Raw genomic sequence first — 20353 nt, forward strand, 5'->3', positions numbered from 1 at the left:
GGCGGGTCTTCCCTCCCACCTCCCCGGCCACCCTTGCTGCCCTCTGGCTCTTCTCGCTGTGAACCTCTCTGGTTGTCGAGACCCCTTTCCTGCCTGGCCAGCAGTTTTGGCTGTTCTGGTCCCTTTCTTCGCTGTCCTTGTTCCTGTGCCCAAAGCCCCTTCTGCACCCTTCCCCGGCTGGCTGATTACCAGGAAGCCGCTGCCTGCCACCGTCCATGCGTCCCACCTGACGAGCAGCGACACAGACTGTGTTCGCTGACCTTCACAAATGGACTGAACTCACTTCCGCCCCAAGACACTTTCCTGCCTTTGTCCTTAAACTAGAAAAGCCAACGAGGGAAGGCCAGCTTTGGAACCTGAGCTGACTTGAAAACTCTGCATTACTAGGTGCTGAAAATAATACCTTCCCAAATGGCCTCTGCGCAGCCCAGCAGGGTTTTACCCAACCTCACTGTTTAAAACGAGGATGGGAAACCTGCGAAGTCGCAAAGAAAAAGGTCCCTAACCTACCTGAGATAAACCCTCATGCCACTGCTTTAGGCTTCAACAAAAACAAAACCAAGGGGCCCGTCCATCGGGACTGCCGCTACTTATGAGGCAAGACACACCCGACTTGGGAGCCCAAGCCGCTGACTCTCATTGCCTGTTCTACTAGACCCTGGCAAATGGAGTCACTTTCGATCGGGAAAGATGAAGGAATGTCGGAAAACCGTTCACCTCCAGGACGGGGCTTTTAACCAGGAGCATGTGATTATTTAGAGATCCAAACGAACCCACGGGGAGGTGGATGAGCCAGGGCTACCTGCACACCGGGGTGGGCGGGTGGTGGCACAGCCTGAGGCTGCATCTTCCCGCTCTTACACTCACAGCCCCGCTCGGCTCACCAGACACCGTCCCCTGGAGCGCTGTGCACTCTCCCCTCCCCGGGGCTGGCTGCAGATGGAACCACCTTTCTGGTTCCACTTGTGACGAGACTTGGATGGAAACCAACCATCCTTCCACACGGATACCTTCTGATGGAGGTGGGGGCATGGGGACGTGCAATGACTCCGACCAGCCTCACGGGCCCAGTCGGCCTCGGGGGGCAGAGCTGGGTTGGTGAGAGTGCCGCCTCCCGACCCACCTGAATCTCTGCGCCTGGTGGTGAACGGGGCCTCCGAACCGTCTGGCGGGCGAGTGGTACAGCTGGGAGAGCAGCGCCACATTTTTGTTCTGGTTGGGGTTGGCTGCAAACTTCACTGTAATGGGCTCGGAGGAACCTGGGGGTTTATGACCATTGAAACTGGTAATTGCCTCTTCTGCCTCCGAACGTTTGTCAAACCGGATAAACGCAACCCCTCTGGACAAACCTTTTTAACAAACCAACAGAAACGGAGTTAGGGGGGAAAAGGCAACGATTTTTAAAACTGAAAAGCAAAAGTCAAGTCAGTCAGTCTGCTGTGCTTCAAATCGGACACTACCTTCGTGAGGTCAACAAAAATTAAACCTATATAGGGAAATGGATGAATGAATTTAAAAGAACATTGACCGATAAAAGATTAAGGTTTCAGACTTCTGAGTTGAAGCAGCAGCTACAGTCTCAGGGCCGAACGACATCCTGCTGACAGAACTCCCAGACAGACACTCAAACCTCTCTCTTAAAACAAGCCCTGTCAGAAGAGACGCCACCCTCCATGACTCCTTCGGCGCCAGGTGCCTGTGGCAGCGCAGGGGTGCGGCCATGCCAAGCAGTGGGCAGGCAGGTGTGCGGTCGACAAGGTCGGGACTGAGGGACTCTCCCTGAGCTCCGGAGCCCCACCGCCTGCCTGGCCGGCAGGTCCCGGGAGCAACCACTGCAAACAAGGAGCGATGGTGGGTCCTGCAGGTCGGCCAGGCCTTTGCAGGCTGTCGCCTTCCCAGCTGGCCTGACAGAGTCCCTGGCTGCTCAGCCTTCTCCGTCATCCCCAAAGGACACGGAGTCCTAGTAAACAAGCCTCACCCCTCAGCCCTTTCCTCCTGCCCTCACCTCATTCCCCTTTTAGATGTTCCATTCTAAGGTCCCTGCCTCGGGCCCACTCCACACCCATCCTGTTCCTGCGTGGGAAGGCCCAGGGCCCCGTCACGGCCTCCAGCTGCCTCGGGAAGGCACTGTCTCTTGCTACCCAGACTGAGCCACCTGAAGTCAAGCCTTGGGTCCGTCCCTGCTGTAACCCAATCTCTCTTGACAGAGCAAGAATGTGGATCGGGACCAGACTGCCTGAGATCCAAGGCCCAACTACTGAAGGTGGCGGATGGTCTGGCGTGAGTGTGAGACCTAGCAAACAGGGCAGAAGAGGGCTCAGCCATGCTCCACCCCAATCCGTCTACATTCTAGGCCTGGGAGGAATAAGAACTGTCCCTTGCAGAACCTGACAAACGGGGTGGGGCTGGGGTGAGGGAATGTGGAGCCGTGGAAGAGGACCGGCTCCTTCTCTGGGGAGAAGAAAAAGGGGGTCAAGTGTGAAGGTCAAAGTGCAATGGAGAGAGGACAGCCAAGGGCCAGTCTGAGTGTGACATCATAGCAGGAGTCACGGATGTGTCCTGGGGTGGTGGTAGTGGGGGGGGAACGTGGTAGACAGCCCTATTCCAGACACTCTCGTCTCGACTGCCAGTCACAGCCTGTCTGAAGTCGCATTTTCTTTTCCAGACAAAGGCCTTCAGCACTCAGCGAATGACAATTATTAAAGCAGGACAGCCCAGGTCTTGGGCCACCAGCTATGTGAGCACACCAGATGTTCCCCAGGCAGCTCACTTCCCGCACCTTTCCTTAGCCCTTCCCACAGAGTCCCACCAACTGCCCCATGACGGGCACAGGGTGTGGGTCTCCCCAGCTGATCCAAAGGCCACAGAGGGGCACAGAGAGACTCAGGCATGCCAGGTGGGATGCTAAAGTGACAAGTGTCACTGTGGGGCACAGATGCCTACTCTGGGCTTAGAATCCCATGCCTGGCCCTGACTCGGATGCACCACTTGGGCCCCATTTGAGCAACCAGACAGCAGCCAGGGACCCTTGGGCCAAGGATTCTTTGTTTACAACTGTAACATACCGTGGACACTCCACGGTGAGTCTGAAAGCACATACCCCAGCTTTCCCAACCAGGAAACTCCCCCTCCTGGTGTCCCCCCAACACAGCACCCTGGGAGACCATGCAGCTGCTCCTAGTGGCCTCAAGGCTGCCTCCACCTTGGCTCCATGATTGTTGAAATATAAATTTAAAACTTACATAGCCAGAGACACCGGATTAGTGAGAACAGACCCAGCAATTCACACGTGTACCAAGAAAATTCTAGAGTCTGCGCTCATTTTCCAATTTCAGTTCAGAAGGAACACCTAAAACTACACACTCAACATACACTGTTTTTATTTACTCTTAACAGCACGAACGACAGCTTTGACAGACGGACACCTGGACGGATATTCAACTTTAGGCAAACATAACCGACAGCTGTAGCTGGCTGGCCCCTGCAGAAAGCCGCCTTCAGGGAGCCAGCTCTGTTCTACGGATAAGGACCTTGCCATCAAGCAGAGAGTGAGTGTGTGTGCAGGTGTGGTTTCCCTGTTCAGTTTTGTAAAATGACTCTCAAATAGAAACTGCCCAAGTGAAATGAAGAGAACCCAAGAAAGACAAAGTTAGCTTAAGGGAAAACACGTTCACTGAACGATCTGATGAATGTACACCCTTTGAAGGGGCCCGTGGTGGTTTTTTCCTCTAGTGTTTTCAGAATCAAGAGCGGAGATCAATGAATGGCACGATTTCCAGCTAAGTAAATTATAAAGTTCACAATTAAACTTGGTAAGAAGGCAAAGAAAATTTAAAAATTAAGTTCTGTCAACGAAGAAGGTTAGGCTTTCTTGAGAGCCGCCCCTGCCTTCCACGCTACAAGGCACATGACAGGGAGGCCAACTGGACACGCAAACCTGCCAACCACGCTGTTCTCTGCCCTCGCCCCTCGGTGCTCCATGGGTCCCGGCAGAAAAGCCCTCCTGGGTGGCCCCCTCTGAAGCAAAGGAGGGGGGCCTATAGTACTGGGGGCTCACCTTTCTAACTCTCCAATTCAACTCCCTAGACTAGGGCAGGGCTGTGCACAGGGGGCACCTGGGACCCCCTCACGGCTGCCTTCCCTCCACCCTTCACAAGGATTCTGGAGACAGTCCCCTCCTCTGAAGCGGCGAGGCTGGTGGGATGCCTAAAAGAGAGTGACGCTCCCATGGGTGCCACACTGAATTCACGGCCGAGCCTGGAGCCCTCCAATCCTGAGGTGCCACCCCCCCACTCTAAGAGACAGCAGCGTTATAGAGGGAAAGGAGACAAAATGCCCCACAAAGGGTTGAGGGGAACTGTTTGTAGACGTGACCTCTCTCAGGGTGGCGGGAGCCCCTGGGGAAAGCTGGGTGGCTGGGGCAGGGGTGTTCTTGGAGAGAGCCAGCTCTACTCTGGTCATGCTGGGCTAGACGGAGATGAGCAGACGCAAAGCAGGACATGTGGCATGAGGAAAAGGAGGGCCACGGAAGCAGAATGTGGGCCAGCATGGCCACGCCACCCAGGTCCCCAGGCAGCCCACACAGGTGGGGATGGGGATAATCATGCGCACTGACCAGCCAACTGGATTGTCTCTCTCAACTGGCACTTGAAGGTAAGTAAAGGGAGCTTTAGGGACCACAGGAAACTGTCCTGGTGCAGATCAGGAGGGTTGATACCGAGTAAATGGGATCCTTATCCCACCCCATCCCATCCCCACTCCAGGGCAAAGGTGCAGCACAGAGGCCATGGTGTGGTTGTTGTCCCTCCAGCATAGCCTGGCGTCAGAGCAGGGCTATGCACCACGCATGGGGCTACCCAGAGCTCCTGTGAAATGTCAGCGAGCTGCAGCTGTGGACCGCGCTCCAGAAGGCCCTCCTCCCCACCCCACCCCCGCCCCTGGGCCCGGGGGACTCGAGCTGTCCACGCCTCTCCAGGCCAGGCCTCAGCCCAGCTCTGCAGCCTAGGCAGCAGGGCCAGCACATGCGGAGCCGAGCTTCCACAGGGGGTGGGGGAAGGGAGGGCAGGTGGCAAGGCAACCTAGCCCAAAGCACACAGCTCAGGGGGACACAGGAAAATGTGTGTGGACCTCCACGCCCGCCTGTCACAGGCCAGGAAGGCCCAGCCTGCCCGCTCTCTGGGATCTGCTCTGCAACCTCCTGGGCGCTCTGGTCTCTTGGAAGGGAGGTCACCTCAGAGTTATGACTTCCTGTGACCAAACTACCCAGAGTTTGCTTTAATACCACAGCCAAGGGGGTGGTGAGCAGACTGTGCTGGAAGAACATAAAAATCAACCGTGGAGAATTCCAATGGCTTCGTTGAGCTCCATGAGCAACACTTCCCAGTGTGTCAGCAGGTTCCCATTCGTGGTGGGAACAGAACTGAGAGACCTAAAGCAGGCGCAGCCCAAGCTCACTGCTCCCCACACAGAGCCATGCACAGGGCTGGGCAGTGGACGTCCTGAACCCAGTCTCTAGGCTGCACGCTCAGCACTGGCACCAGCCTCCTACACGGAGCTGCTCCGAGGGGCGGGTGCGCCCTCAGCTCAGCTGTGCCTGACTGCCTGCTGCAAAGCCCAGAGCCCAAACTGCTAAGCTCCTGGGCTGAGATGACCTAAGAGGGGCTGGTGAAGGGGCCAGGATCGTCAGGGAGGGGAATTTAATGCCCTGAGCTCTTTGAGCTTTGAATGTGCTACCCGAGGCGGGAGGGCATCCAAATCATGGAGACTGGAGACCGGCTCCTCAGAAACAGCCACCCTGTGGCTTCGGGCCAGTGACAAGTGGGGACTCTGGATCGTGAGTGAAGACTGTCCCACACGGCACACCACGTGCCTGCCAGAAGAGCAGCAGTGAATGGCGGACCGGCCGCCTTCCCCACCCAGCGGCCTTCCCCACCCATTCACAAGCCACGCCAGGACATCTGGGTGCTTGAGGGAAGGTGCCCAGGATCTCTCGGTGTTTTCCCCATAACACGCTGGCCTAACACAGGGGCGACTTTACCACCATTTTTACCTCCCCGGCCTCGTAAAACAAAAGCCAAGGTCTTCTCATTCGGGTTCTGTCCTCCCTGATGGAATAACTACTCTGCCACTGAAATCCAAGCAGAGGTCTGTCTTCCTGCAAACTCTGGCCCCGCCTAGAGGAAAACCTCAGCCCACACCCGGGCCACCCACTGTACCTGTGGTCTGATCCACAAGGACCCGGGAGTTGATGATTCGCCCGAACCGAGAGAACATGTCCTCCACGTCCTTCTGGGTCATGGTCCGCGGCAGCCCACTGATGTACAGGTTGGCGTCTTTGATGACCTCTGAGCTCGGGCGAGCATACGACACCTTAAAAACAAAACCGCTTTCTGGGGTTAGGGCAGGTGTGTGGCCAAAGCACTGGGGGAGGGGGTTAACTTTTCAGGCACGAAAGCCACCCTTCTGGTGAGAAACCATGCCATCACTCATCACCAGGTGAGCAGCTCACCTGGGCCGAGCATCGAGCCTGACACCCCCTAGCATTCTCGCGCTTGGACTTTACACCCCACGGTGAAGCAGACACATTCCAAGTTCTCAAAGCCAGGAGACTGAGGGCCTACGGCTGGCGGCAGACAGGGCCACAACTCCACCCCAGCTGTCCCTTCTCCTTCCATGGCCTCAGCCCCCTCTGACAGTGAGCAGGCTGCGGACAGGACCCAGTGCTGCCTGTGAGGAGCCCAAAGGGCAGTGGCTCAGGAGCTGGGCACTGCCAGGAGGACGACACCCACCTACCCACAGGCAAACTTGCTACCGGAGCCCACAGGGGACCCAGAGCTGCTGGGGGAGCCTGCAGTCCAACACTTGAGTGTTTGATATTAAATGACTCCATGCTTTTTGGGCCTTTTTTTTGTACAACTGAAGAAAGCCTGCAAGGAGCTTCTGCAGCGGCTTAGATAAAATAGTATGTGTGTGCACTTGAGCGGGGAGGCTTCCAGGGCTGACAGCAAGACGGGCCTTCGTGCTTTCCCAGGTCAGGGCCATGGCTGTGGCTGGCCAGAAGGAGGGATGGGACTGAGGCCCACCCCTGCTGGGAAGGAGCAGCTGGGACAGGGCCCCTCCGTCTGCAAAGGGGAGGCCTGAAGGGAAGGGACTCGATCACACCCAACAGAGTCAGGATGGAGTTAGGAGGCTGGGAAAAGAGGAGGAGACAGGGAAGGGGGCTCCGGAAGGTTGGGGGACTCGGAACTATGCCAAATAATATGCTGAGGGTCACAAAGCTGAGAAGACAAGGAACCTGAAGCCATAACCCAGGAGCAGACACAATCTCTCAGGTGTCACTGGGCAGCACGAGGCCACAAACAACAGGTGTGTTCTCACCAGAATGCTCAGGCCTGCCAGGAGGGGCACAAGTGTGGTTCCTCATGCCAAGCACACACGCACCCCTTCATTCATGTGCTTGCTGACTCCGAACCCAAGTCACGCCCTAAGAGGGACGACAGACACAACCTTTGCCAGCAGAGCAGAAAGCAGTCCAGCGGGCGATGGAGAAGGAAAGAGAAATTGTGTGTGTGGTCAGAGCCCAGCTTCCCCCCAGAGACGCCAAGGATCATGGAGGGTGGATGTCAGATTAGAGTGGAACAGAAGTGGCCCTGACTGGAAGGATGCCCCCAGGGCACCAGGTACTGTCAGGGGCTGGTGGCCTCCAAGCAAGTCGTGCTGCACAAGCCACACATTCCTGGAAGCTTCCCTGTGCTGTGTCCAGGCCCAAGGCACCTTGGTTAGGCCTACAGCACAGGAACGCTGTGGTCACTCAGTGATGCATCCAAGGCCTGGGGCAGACGTGGCATTGTCCACTGAGACAGAGGCCACCCTGGCATGCAGGGACTCCCCCAGCATCCTTCTCCACTGAGGCGGTGGCTGGCCAGTCCACTGGGGCTTGGTCACACTCTTTGACTTCCAAACAATGGTGTCAACGCTCTCTCACACATCTGGGCTTAAACTCTCCGGATGTGCATCAACCAGTCTTGCCAGAGGCCGGACTTGACACAGGTTCTGTGCCGGGTCCACAGGGAGTGCCTCCCAGAACCGCCCCGTCTGGTCCTTCGTGGATTTGTCTGGATAGGGCTGCATTTGGGGTCTGCCCTCAGCTTTTAAAGAAGGACACGGTGGGAAAGAGCATCCCCAGACCAAGACCTTGGTGCTGGTGAAGCACCACGGAGGCCGGTATAGACTATGATTGTTCCCCGATGAAGTCCCACGGAGAAGATGCCTTTTACGGCCAAACGCGCTTTGACTCCTTCCAACAACAGGTTCTCCAAGGCCCATGACAACCACTGCGACTTTCCTTCTCTTCAACTACCGTCAAGTTCAGAGTCAGGTCAGCATCCAAGGAGACTGCACCAGAGCACCTGGCACCCAGCAGGCTCCATGCCACGAGGTCCAGAACCTGTTTCCCAAGCTCTCAGCATCACCAGCTCCTTCGCCCCAAGCAGGTCTCTCTCTGTCACGTTCTCCAGAAACCTTCCTATGAAGGGCTGAACTGCGTCCCCCAACGTATTCCTATGTTGCAGTCCTAACCCTCAGCACTGCAGAATGTGACCTTACTGGGAAAGAGCACTGTCACAGATGTCATTCATGAAGATGAGGTCACACTGGTGCAGGATGGGCCTCAAATCCAATAACTGTGTCCTCAGAAAAAAGGGGAGACGCACACAGGGAGAACGCCACGTGAAGATAAAGACAGACCTCCGGGTGAGGATTCCATGAGCCCACGAGCGCCAGAGATGGCCAGCGACCCCTAAACCAGGGGAGAGCCCGACAGATTCTCCCTCACAGCCTCGGAAGGAACCAACCGGCCCACACCTTGATCTTGGACTTACAGCCTCCAGAATCATGAGAACAAATTCCGGCTGTTTGACACCCTCCAACCACACAAACACCACTTGTGGTGCTTTGTTGTGGCAACCCTGAGAAACTACTCCACTTCCCTGACCACCTGGTTGGCCATGGAGCCCCTCCACCCACAAGCAGCCCCCTTCCCTCCCGGTTAAGTTTCTCCACTGCATTCATCTTGACCTGGCATACCATATATCCTACTTATTTAACTGTGTAGAACACTCGAGGAGGGCAAACGTTTTGTGTTCGCTGTGGTATCACCAGCACCTAGAACAGATGCAGGTGGACAGCCAGCAGGCAGTGAGCGATCGCTGAACGAGTGGACAAAAGCAGTTGCTGTTATTACTAATAGTGCCTGCCTACCTGCACCGCCGTCTCCCGGGCTCTGCTCACGGCTAATCAAAGTGATACCGTCCTGGCTCCCGGTGTTTAGCTCCCACGCTGGGCCGGGGAAGCAGCCTGGCAGTGGTGTTAAATGCCCAGAGCCACAGCACCTGGTTCAAACCCTGGCTTTGCCCCTCTCTACCTCTGTGACCTTGCGAGACCTGTCACTACTCGAAACATCAGCTTCTTTAAGCCTAAATTGGGGATCATCTGTGGAGGGGATGACGGAGACAAGGTGTGGAAGGACCTGGCCCATTACAAGCCCTTGGCAGGTGCTGGCCCGGTGAATAACACAGGACTGGCACCTGCGCCACTCAGCCTGTCACCGCCACACACACCCCCTCACTGGGGTTGCGCGCGCTGCTGTTACAACAAGGCACAGGGGCGGGGCGACTCCTCTCTCCCTACTCAGATCAAGGAATGACATTAGAACCGAAGAGGATAGAGTGAACGCTGGTGAGGTCAAGGGCACATCTGGGTGGGCCGTGGGGTGTGGGGACTCAGAGGCTGGGGGACAGACAAGCCTTTGGAAAGGTCCTGCCTTCATGGTGAGAAGTGGGGCTTCCACCGTGGGGATAACCTGCAATTCCCACAACGTCTTGGCCACTGAATCTCCCCCAGTGCGGCTACCCTTGCCTTCTGTCCCACCACAAGCAGCACACTTTGGCCCTTGTAGATACCTCTGCCCAGGACCCCATGTCCCCACCCTGGCCCTCCCTACCCCTAACTCCTCGTCCCCCAGATCTCAACTCTGACTTTCTTGAGGGAACCTCTCTGGTGCTCCCTAAGTTGGGAGGTGGCCATCCCAGGTACAGTCAGGTAGTGGTCTTGGAATTAACAACCGTGTTAACAAGAGGGCTATCTGAGGGCAGCCGTGGGCCATGGAACCCAGCACCAAGCAGAGGACATGCCCCTAGAATGCACTTGTTGTATAACGATGAATTTTCTGCATCTGAATAACTGTCTGCTCTCCTGGCATCTGCAAACATTTTCTAAATGCAGGAGATAATTCCTAACAGACTGGGAGCTTTGGGCTGAGAATAAACAACCTGGAGCTGGCGGAGAGGAACCAAAGTCACCTGACATGTGGAAAGGCCATAATACATGGTTTCCTTCAGCAGCCCCCATGGGGGAAGGCACCTCTGGAGTCTGAGCTAGCCACAGGGATACGTGGGCTGCGCTCCTGTCCTCAGGGAGCACACAACAGGGCCTATGTGCACTCAGGCCCAGGAAGTCTGCTGAGGAGTGTTTCCGTGGGTTTGAGGATGATTAAACCACTGCGCAATCCATATCACGACCAGTTCAACAGCAGACACGAACACCACCCTCCAAACTGAACATGCAATGCCAATGGCCAGACTGTAAGACTTCCCTAGCAGGCGGGAATACAGGCTCGCAGGCCGCCCCAAAGTGTGACTTGGGAGGCCCAAGCTGCAACCCTTGGAACCTTTATTACACAGGCACCCAACATGGTTCTGATGCTCAGGGAAGCCTGGGAAGCCCAGCCATGGTATAGGTCCCAAGAGTCACCCACATGAATCAGAGTGATGGGAGATGGGGTGGGAGGATCTGGCAGGTCCAAAGGCTCATAGAGGGCAGTCTCTCTCCAAATGGCTTCCTGTCGAGGGAGATAATGCAGGCAGGCACGGTGCCTGCCAGGCTGCTGCCGGAAGCTAGGTCAGAGGACCTGCCTGGGGCAGTGGGAGGACGCGTATTCTAAAGGAGGGCTCAGCAGGGAGTAAAGGTTGGGAACACAGAAAGTTAGTCCCGGATTGGGTCTAGAGCTGCCCAGGATCACAGGAGCCTGCAGACAGAGACTTGGGGATGGGGATGGGGAGGAGGCAGGGCTCCGGGCTGAGAAAAGGAGGGGGTGGTGAGAGCAGTCTGAGAAGAACACGAAGCCATCCTGTGAGGCCTGGAGGACTTGCCAACTCATCCCAGGAAACTGCCACAGCCCTTGAATTGGGAGTGACTGTGGTGACGTTCTGCCTGAGTCCCCCCCTGCCCCCCGGCTGCGCTGCATGCCTCCCTTGCTTCACTCAAGCCACTGGTCACCATGAAGCCACCCCACAAAACATGTCCCCGCCCTGTAGCTCTGCCACGTGTGACTTTCTGATCTTTGGGGTATTATCTGAACATGTGCATGCACATGCACGCATACACACACAGGCCCCTCCATGAAGGCAGGGAACTCATCTGTTCACTGTCTGACACGCAGCAGGGGCTCCATAAACATCCGCTACACAGAGGAGCAACCAGGCTGTGATGGGGCAGGGAGACATCGGCAGGGAGGGAGAGGCTGCACAAATGCTCGTGGGCACGAGGACAGCACCCCCTGGCCCGGGAGGGGACTGCCCACCTGGTGACTGTCCCTTTGCTGGCGGAGATGAGGAGGCCGAGAGGCACCAGCACAGTCTGGGGCGGTCCCTGCCCAACATGCGTCTGACAGGCACCGCTTCAGCTCCATGCAGACAGGAGGCACCCCAGATGCCCCCAAAGCACCAGGGCTCTGAGGAGTGGCCATGCCAGTGGCCCCCTGGACGGCGATGATGAAGTAAGGCGGAGATCCCTCACCCGGGTGAGGTAAGGGGAGGTCGCTCACCCAGGCCGGGGCCGAGGTGGCGATGGCAGCTCTTTACCTTAATGGTTTTTGACTGGAGCCGCAGGCCATTCAGTGTGTTGATCGCTCTCTCCGCGTCCTTGGCAGTCACGTAGTTCACAAAACCGTAGCCCAAGCTGTGCCCTGTGTGCGAGAACACATGCACAATGGTAAGCCGGCCGAGAGCCAGGGAGGATGGACAGGACGATGACCGACCAGGCTCAGGAGGAGGTCGCAAAAAGCCATGGCGTCCGGGAAATGGGGTTAGAGACCAGTAGTCACAATCTACACTGGTTTTTTGTTACACTTTTTGGCAAACTTGTCGATTTTCTACAATGAACAAATGTTACCTTTGTTAATTTTTTTTTTTAAAGGGCTGTTTAAAGAGAAACATTATGTGGGGCGCTTGGGTGGCTCAGTCAGTTAAGTGTCCAACTCTTGATTTTGACTAAGGTCACGATTTGAGGGTCGTGAGATCGGGCCCCACGTCAAGCCCCACGTTGGGCTCCATGCTCAGTGTGGAGTCTGCCTGGGATTCTCTCCCCTTCCCTCTCTCTCCCCCTCTGCTTCTGTGCATGTGCTCTTACTCTCAAATAAATAAATAAAATCTTAAAAAAAAAAAAAGAAAGAAACACTGTGTTACTCATGGCACCCTGCAGACGCCATCACCAAACGATGATGATCAGTCCCGCCTGTTGCTGGCTGGGGTGTGGGGGCTCCAAGGGCGAGAGAGTGCGGTCACACTGAGCAAGACAGGCAGGCAGGGAGGGCCGAGCGGTGACCGGCTGTCTGCGTCTGGATGTTTCTCCACCACTTGTGCCCCAGAGTGGGAAGGCTTGCTGGGCTCTGGTGCCACCCAGTGTCGGGTCCTTCACTTTCCCAAACCTACAACTCGGCCACAAAGCAGATGACAGGGAACTCAGGGAGAAGCTGGAGCTGAGAGGAGGCTCAGGCCAGCCGTGCACCTGCCTTCACAGCCCTGGCCAAGCCTCCAGGGCTCGCCGTGGCGGCAGCCTCCATATGACAGCAGCAGCATCTGAAGTCTGGGGGAGCCAAGTTACTAGAAAGACATCCAGGGTTACAGGCAGGTGTGCCCAGCTCTCCCTGGTGAAACAATCAAGTGGTGAGAGTGACCACCAACAGCATGCCACGGGAAGGACTTGGCCTAAGAGGGGAGGGGCTGTGGGTTCCCAGGAGGCCCAGAGAGAAGCAAAGGCTGAGGGGCCGAGTACAAGAAGCCTTGTCCTTTCACTACAGGAGGGGCAGGTGGAGGCCCAGAGAACCAACATGCCCACCCTCACCCATCCACACGCCACGCTAGGGGGCAGCCCAAGTGCCGGGCACTGCTCTGGGCACAGACAGAGCGGCGAGCTTCGCTCCATTCCTCTGGTTGCTGGAGGGCGACAACAAGCAGGTAAAAAACACCAGTCCTTCAGCCACATGAGGCGGAGGTCCCTGGGGGCCAGCTGAACCCAGGCCCCCTGGTAGATAACGAGATGTGGAACCTAGCAGAGTCTAACCCACCTTGGTCACTTTCTTAAAAAACAACCACAAGAAAAAAACCCTTTATTTTTTAGACTTAAAGTTACAAATATAACACAGAGAGTCCTCACAGACCCTACACCCCATTTCCCCTGGCGGTAACATCTTACACCAGAACGGGGCATTTTACAAGTCAGGAACCAGGACTAACACGTGGCTAGTTAACCACAGTCCACACCTCATTCAGATTGCCTTAGTTTTTCCCCAACAGCCCTTTCTGTCCCAGGAGGCCATCCAAGATCCCACAGGACATGTAATCGTCACATCTCCTTGGGTTGCTTTTGGCTGGGACAGCTTCTTAGACTTTCCTTGTTTTTGATGACCTTGAGAGTTTCAAGGAAGACTGGTCAGGAATTTTGTAGAATCTCCCGCAGTTTGGGTCCGTCAGATGTTTTTCCACGGTGAGGCTGGGGAGTTGGGTTTTGTGAGGAAGATCCCAGAGTAAAGTGCCCTTCTGACATCCTGTGTGTGTGTGGGGGGGGGGGGGGGAGGTGCTGGCACCGTGACTTATCACGGCTAATGCTAGCCCGGATCCCCTGGCCGAGGCCGTGGGTTTGCCAGGTTTCTCCACTGTCAAGTCACCCCTCCCCCCAAACTGCAGGCTGTGGAAGAAGTCAGTACACAGCCCACACCAAAGGAGCGCCTTGTGGAGACAAACTCTCCCTCCTTCAGGGCACAGTAGCTACACAAACTATCTGCAGTTCTGCACCGGCCACTTTCTTTTCTAAAGAAACAAAACCCAAACCTGACCCTCTACACCCAAACTTTTTTTTTTTTTTGGATGATTTTATTTATTATTTGAGAGAGAAAGCAAGTACATGAGAGCAAGCAGCAGTGGGGGGTAGAGAGAGGGACAAGCAGACTCCTCATGAGTTCGGAGCCCAACACGGGGCTTGATCTCAGGACCCTGAGATCATGACCTGAGCTGAAATCAAGAGTCGGACGATTAATTGACTCAGCCACCCAGGCACCCCCACACCCAAACTTCTAATGAAACTCCATGGGTCTGAGAGATTTCGCATCTAAACCGTGGGCAGTGAGGACTCCGGAGCAGCAGAGCTGTGGGACCGGGGCCCATCTAGTAGGACAGTCAGACCAGAAGTTCAGAAAACAGGGCAGTGACTATAGTCGGCTCCAGGCTGGGAACTTCAGGGCCCTTGCCACAACTACAGATGTTAAGGCTGAGGATGCAGAAGATCGTGGTATGGATTCCCCACCGAACTACAGGCTTACTTGGATTTTTACTCCTGAACACCTGCTCTCTGATCCCCGCTCTGCCCATCTGTCACCATGCCCAGGCCATGAGGCCCGTTTGCCCAGCCCCCAGATGGGCTCCTCTGCCTCTTTGGTTGGCACAACCCACGCTCAGGTCTTGTTTATGTTCTTCCCACAAGGCCAATCCCAGTCCTGGACCACCTGTCTCCTTCGCCGGTGCTGCAGGTGGCCTAAGCTCTGCTAGGGAACACCAGACGCTGACGAGGACTTTGCCCAGGCTGCACTCCTGTGTCTCAGCTGCAGTTGGCTCCTGGTGGCATATAAACATGGGTCCTACCCAGCCCCACTTCCTGATTCCTTGCCTCCCTGGTGCTCGGCGGCCCTGGCCGGGTTCTCAGGGTGGTCAATGCAGACTGCCAGCACTGCCTTCACCGAGCCCACAGCTGTCAGGTACGGCCCCACAGACAGATGCCTCCTCCTCCAGGATGTGACGACAATGCCAGGTTTTCTTTTTCCCCAATGGTCCCTCCCCTCAAGCTCCTATCTTCTATCCATCCCATCAAGATGGCCCCCAAGTTTCCACCTTTGGCTCTTGTCTCAGTCATACACTCTTCCCGGGTGGCCTCCTTGACCACCATGTGCCCACACCTGCCAATGTCACCCAGGAAGTCACACGCCCCCAGATGGCCACTGCCTCCTTTCCCAGGCTTGCTCCCCCTCCAGTTCTCATCACTGAGCCAACAAGTATTAACTGAGCACCTACTACGTGTCAGGTCCCATACCAGGCTGGCCGGGGGGTTTGATGACGATCATGAAGGACAGTTTGTGCCACAATGAATGTCACATTCCAGTGGGCAAGTTGGACGACAAAGCAGCAAGAAACCAATGAACAAAACCGCCACCCAGGTGCTATGAAGACAATCCCCACTGCAATGTGAGAGGGACTGCTGAGACAGGCCCGTGGTCGACAAGGCAGTCAGGAGTGCCCTGTGAGGAGCCGATGACTGCAGAAAGACCTTGGGATGGCTGGTGACAACCAGTCCAGACAGAAGAGCAAGTGCCAAGTCTGTGAGGCAGAGGAGACTTTGGTGTGTTCCAGGAAATGAAAGGCGGCCAGTGCAGTTGAATTAAACGAGCTGGGGAATGGCCCAGAGGAGGCTGCTAGGTGGAGTGGGGCCTGGGAGCTAGGCCAGGTGTGCATGCACAGGCTGGGGAAGCAGAAGGAAGACCCACCAAACGCACCACAGATGGGCTGCTGCAGGAGGGAGCTCAGAGCAGGCCAAGTTTCCCTAAGTGACAGGGAGGCACTCTCCATGCCCTGCCCGGTGGCTTCACAACCAGTGCTCTTCCAGTTCCCCACCAGTGCGCCCAGGCAGGGCCTTCTGGGGCCTGGAGCTGTGTGGGGTGGGATCTCTGCACACCCTGTTCTGGGGCTGGCCCTGTCCCCTTGGAAGTCTATTCAACCCTCTGTGGTGGGCACCTGCGTGCAGTGGGAGGGCAGGCAGTTGACGAATGAAGAGGAGCCCCTGGTTCGCACCCACCACAGGAGGCCACCCAACACAGGGCCAAGTCCCCGCCTCCACCCAGCTGCTCACCATAAACCAATTGTGCTCAACTTTGGCTGCTTGCTAGAATCACCAGGGCAGCTTCTAAAAACCATCACTGCCTGGGTCATAACCTGAACCAATGACATTGACATGGGGGTGGGCGGGGTAGGAGTGGAGGTGGCTTCAGTAGTTTTAAAGCTCCCCAGCAACTCCAGTGAGGAGCTGAGAGCTGCTGCTGGAAGTGAATGAGGAGAGTGGGGCTCTCCAGTTATGCAGAAACCTGTTGGTCCTGCTCAGAGCAGGCGCCTGGGGGAAGGCCCTCACTTCCCAAAGCAGCCCCCAAGTTACTATTTCTCTAACAGGGTCTATAAGCCATGCTTATATAATGACACAACTCCCCAGGGCCTGCCTCAGCCTAGGGACCCAAGATGTCAGGGAGGCCGACTTCCAATCTCCTTATAGATGATTCTTCTCTCCCCTAGAGTAGTGAGCCTGCTCGAATCAACGCCGTGAAGGCAGATCAGGCGCGACCCGCCTCTCATTTAAGGCAATGGAAGATGAGCCCTGCTGGAGGAAGGTCTGAGGGCTGGCTGGGGAACAGGGGTGCTCAGGGGCAGTGCGAAGGCAGGTAAGGATCCTGCACAGGCTGCTGGAGCTTAAGGTGGGCAGGGCCTTCGTGGAGTCAGTGCTGGCCCATGAGGGCAACCAGAAGCCCAAGATGGGAGATCTGGTGGAAAGGGGAGGCGGTGGGAGATGACAGAGTTAGAGAGAGAGAGAGAGAGGAGAGGGAGACAGCCAGGGATGAAGCATGAATGAACTCTGGGTCTGAGGCTGAGGGATGTCCTAGAGGCCAGTGCTCCCCCAGCTCACTCTGCCCCCAGCTCCCACTCCCCACCTTGCAGGCAGAGCTCTGCGTCTCTGACTTGCTCTTGCACCAGCACTGCCCTCCCTCCAGGAAGGTTAAATCACAGAAGCGTGGACACCCTGGACTGGCTGATTCAGGGGACCTGCGGGGGGGGGGGGGGGGCTGGGACATCTGTTTCTCCGAGGGGCCAGGTGCTGCTGTGGGTTGGCGGCCAGCACCCCAAGAGCTGCTGCCTGAAGAATACCAAGGCTGCCTCCATGCGAAGCACTCTCCATGCCCTGCCGGGCGGCTTTGCAACCAGTGCTCTTTCAGTTACAAACATTGCTCTCTCTCTAGACAAGGTCAAAATCAAGAGATGATGCCCTGGCATCTGCTATTACATTTGCCAACCCGAGCAGCCAGATGCAACATCTCTCAAATTGACCTGGGGAGGGTGGCTGGGGGAGGGGAGCACCCCGTGGACAAGGCCTCCCCTGCAGCGTGAGGGTAGGGAGAGTTAAATTCTTCCTTCAAACATCTGCGGGGGCTCAAGGGATGACTTCATGGGGGAGAGAGGCTGGGTCTTGGGGGGAGGTGAGTGAATTAACGAGACAATAAATAAGACACTGCAAATGCTACCAAAAGAAAATGGGCAAAGGATAAGAAGGGTTTTTTATAAAAGAGTACGAACAGCCAGTAAAGACATGAAACCAGATGAACGTCATTAAAAAGTGAATGACTACCCTAATTGGATGTCATTTTTCACTTAGGTTGGGCGAGATGAGAAAGCCCCCTGGCCTAGGAGACAGCAGGGCAGGGCAGAGCTAGTGTAAACTGGTGATGGGGTTCAAGATGGTACACACCCTCCCATCTACTGGCTCACCTCCAGGAAGACCTCCGATAGCAATCACTGATGAGTGAAGACCTGCACCTGGACATTGATCTCCGTGGGGTTTACAAATATGGACTATGGTTCCAGCCTGTCGTAAACTCAGAACCCCCACACAACAGGATCCTGTGTAACAGTTCTGGTGAGGTCGCTATGCTCAGCGACAGAAAAACATTCACAGGTACAGGAAGCAAAGTTTCTCGCACAGCTTGGGTGGTGCGAGCCCATTATTCCAAAAGCTCATGGTTGCTTATGACCACAAATATGGAAAGAAACAAGTATGGAAGGACACAAAGCACAGAGCTAATAGGATTTTGGGTAATTTAAACTTTTCTTCCTTCTTGCCTCACGTTGTTGCTGTTTTTTCTAGAACAAAAGTGACTCACGTTAAGGAAAAAAAAAGTGGTCAGGCTGGGTTGGTATGGAAGGGCTTTCCTGCAGAGGGAACGGTATTTGCAAAATCACAGGACTCTAGGAGCCAGGGCATGTCTGGGAAATGACAAGCAGCTCAGTCGGGCCCAAGAGGAGGGTGAGTGGAGAGCACAGTGGCTGGGGAGAGGGAGGACAGGTCCCCATGAGATGTGGGAGTTGCAGGCAGGGGTGTGGACTTTATCCTGACGACAGGTGCATGGCCATGAGCCAGAAGCCAAGTGAATGGGCTGGAGGCTGGGGACCAAGTGGCCAGCATGAGAGACAGTCCAGGAGAGTGGAGGCTGGCTCCTGGGCCATATGGCATCTGCAGAGGACCGTACACCAGGCCATACAGCAGGGCAGAGCTGTACAGCAGGGCTACCTAGGAACTGTGGATGGCACTGGCATCAACAAATGCATGTCTCCAACACAGGGGCTGGGGCCTGGCAGCCAGAAACACTCTGAATCTTGAGGCCAGCCCATCACATATTCCCAACATCCCAGCCACCATCCATCCCTCATTCCTCCTGTCACCCATACCGGGCCAATGGTCAGCACTCAATAAATATTTGCTGAGCAAATGAATGTCCATGCTTAGCAGCATTCTTCCCCCATCACTAGACATACTCATTCATTCATTCAACAAGCACTGATTATGACTCTATCTAGGGACCTAATAGGGTCCCTGCCTCTGAGAACCATATGGACCTTCGGGACCAGAAAGTTCTAACTTCAGTGCAATGTGGAAACCCACCCTGCTGTCTGCCCAGTCGCTATGAGAACCCAGACAAGAAGCATCTAATGCTGACATGGTTGGGCCAGGAAAGGTGTCCTGAAGCAAGCAGGGTCTGGGAACTGAGAGTTTTAAAGCAGGTGAGTGACAGGTCACATGTAGAATGTTTAGATTCCTTTGCCGCAGTGAAGAGAACCATCTGGAGGAAACATGGGTGGCTTGTTAGGAGGCCAGAATGCAGGCAGAAGACAATGTGGCCTCATCCAGATCTGTGCTGGGGAGTGGGGCAGGGGGTGGGGAAGTTGGAGGAAAAGGGATGGAAGCATCCAGAAGGATGAGTGCCAGGGACACACGTCAAAGGTCATGCTTAGATTTCTGACTGGAGTCACTGAGTGAACACTGGTGTCACCTGTTAAGATGCAGATGCTGGGAAAAGGTCAGTTTGGGAAACACTGAAGTTGAGGGGTCGAGGGGTGGCGGGTCTGAAGCTTACGAGAGCACTCTCGCTGAAACACAGGCGGTAGACTGAGGGCACCGTGAGCTGTGGAGGTGCACCCGCTCTCCCCGGGGCAGGCTGAGGAAGCAGCAGCTGGGGAATAACCCTAAGGACCGTCTAAGTTAATGGCCGGGAAGGAGCTGCAAGAGGCAAACCAAGGCCTCAGGGGTGGGAGAAAGCCAGACAGGTGTTTGAGGGAGCCAAGGGAGAGGGGAAGCTCCCAGAAGGAAAACAGTCAACTGACAGCTCTGTGAATGGGAGGGGAGGGAGGACGACAGCTAGAGCAGCGGTTCTCACGGGGGAGGATACTAGGGACACCTGGCAACGTCTAGGGGCATTTTTTAGTTGTCACGACTTGGACAATGCCACTGGCATCTACCAAGTGGAAAGGATGCCGCTCCAGACTCCACAATGCACAAGATGCACTCCCCCCCCAAGAATCATCCAGTCCCAAATGTCAAGGGGGGCTCAGATAGAGACACTCTGAGCTAGAAGAAGTCAGGGAACCTTAGCAAGGATTCTTTTGAAGAGAACAGCCACTGGAGCATTTTGAATGCTGGTGAGGCGATCCTGAAGAGACCCGGGCAAGCAGGTACTTGCCTAGCCTGAGGTTCCCAGGACGCGGAGAAGGGCAGAGATCGAGCAGAGGTGGAGATGGCTATTGTTTTCACTGCGAGGTGGGAGGCAATCATGGGCCGAGAGTGAAGGGTGCAGATGCGGTTGCTGTGGGGGCCAGGAATGCCTGCGTTGTGGGCTGAGCTTGGCTGGGAACTGGCTCCGACAGGGCACCTGTCTGTC

The 20353-nt window shown here is 55.8% G+C and overlaps 1 protein-coding gene across 1 annotated transcript in view; it reads right to left on the bottom strand.

Moving 5' to 3' along the window:
- The window catches only part of ELAVL1 (ELAV like RNA binding protein 1), a 37365-nt gene that overhangs the window by 3218 nt on the left and 13794 nt on the right, over positions 1–20353 (bottom strand). Inside the window, exons 3-5 of the mRNA XM_045774277.2 lie at positions 11919–12022; positions 6216–6369; positions 1124–1349 (exon numbers count right to left, since the gene is read on the bottom strand). Coding sequence (XP_045630233.1) covers positions 1124–1349; positions 6216–6369; positions 11919–12022 — 484 coding nt within the window. The remainder of the gene's footprint in view (positions 1–1123; positions 1350–6215; positions 6370–11918; positions 12023–20353) is intronic.

Source organism: Ursus americanus, chromosome 14 (genome assembly GCF_024610735.1).
Source record: "Ursus americanus isolate L20-20 chromosome 14, mUrsAme1.1.p, whole genome shotgun sequence".
Taxonomy (NCBI): Eukaryota; Metazoa; Chordata; class Mammalia; order Carnivora; family Ursidae; genus Ursus; species Ursus americanus.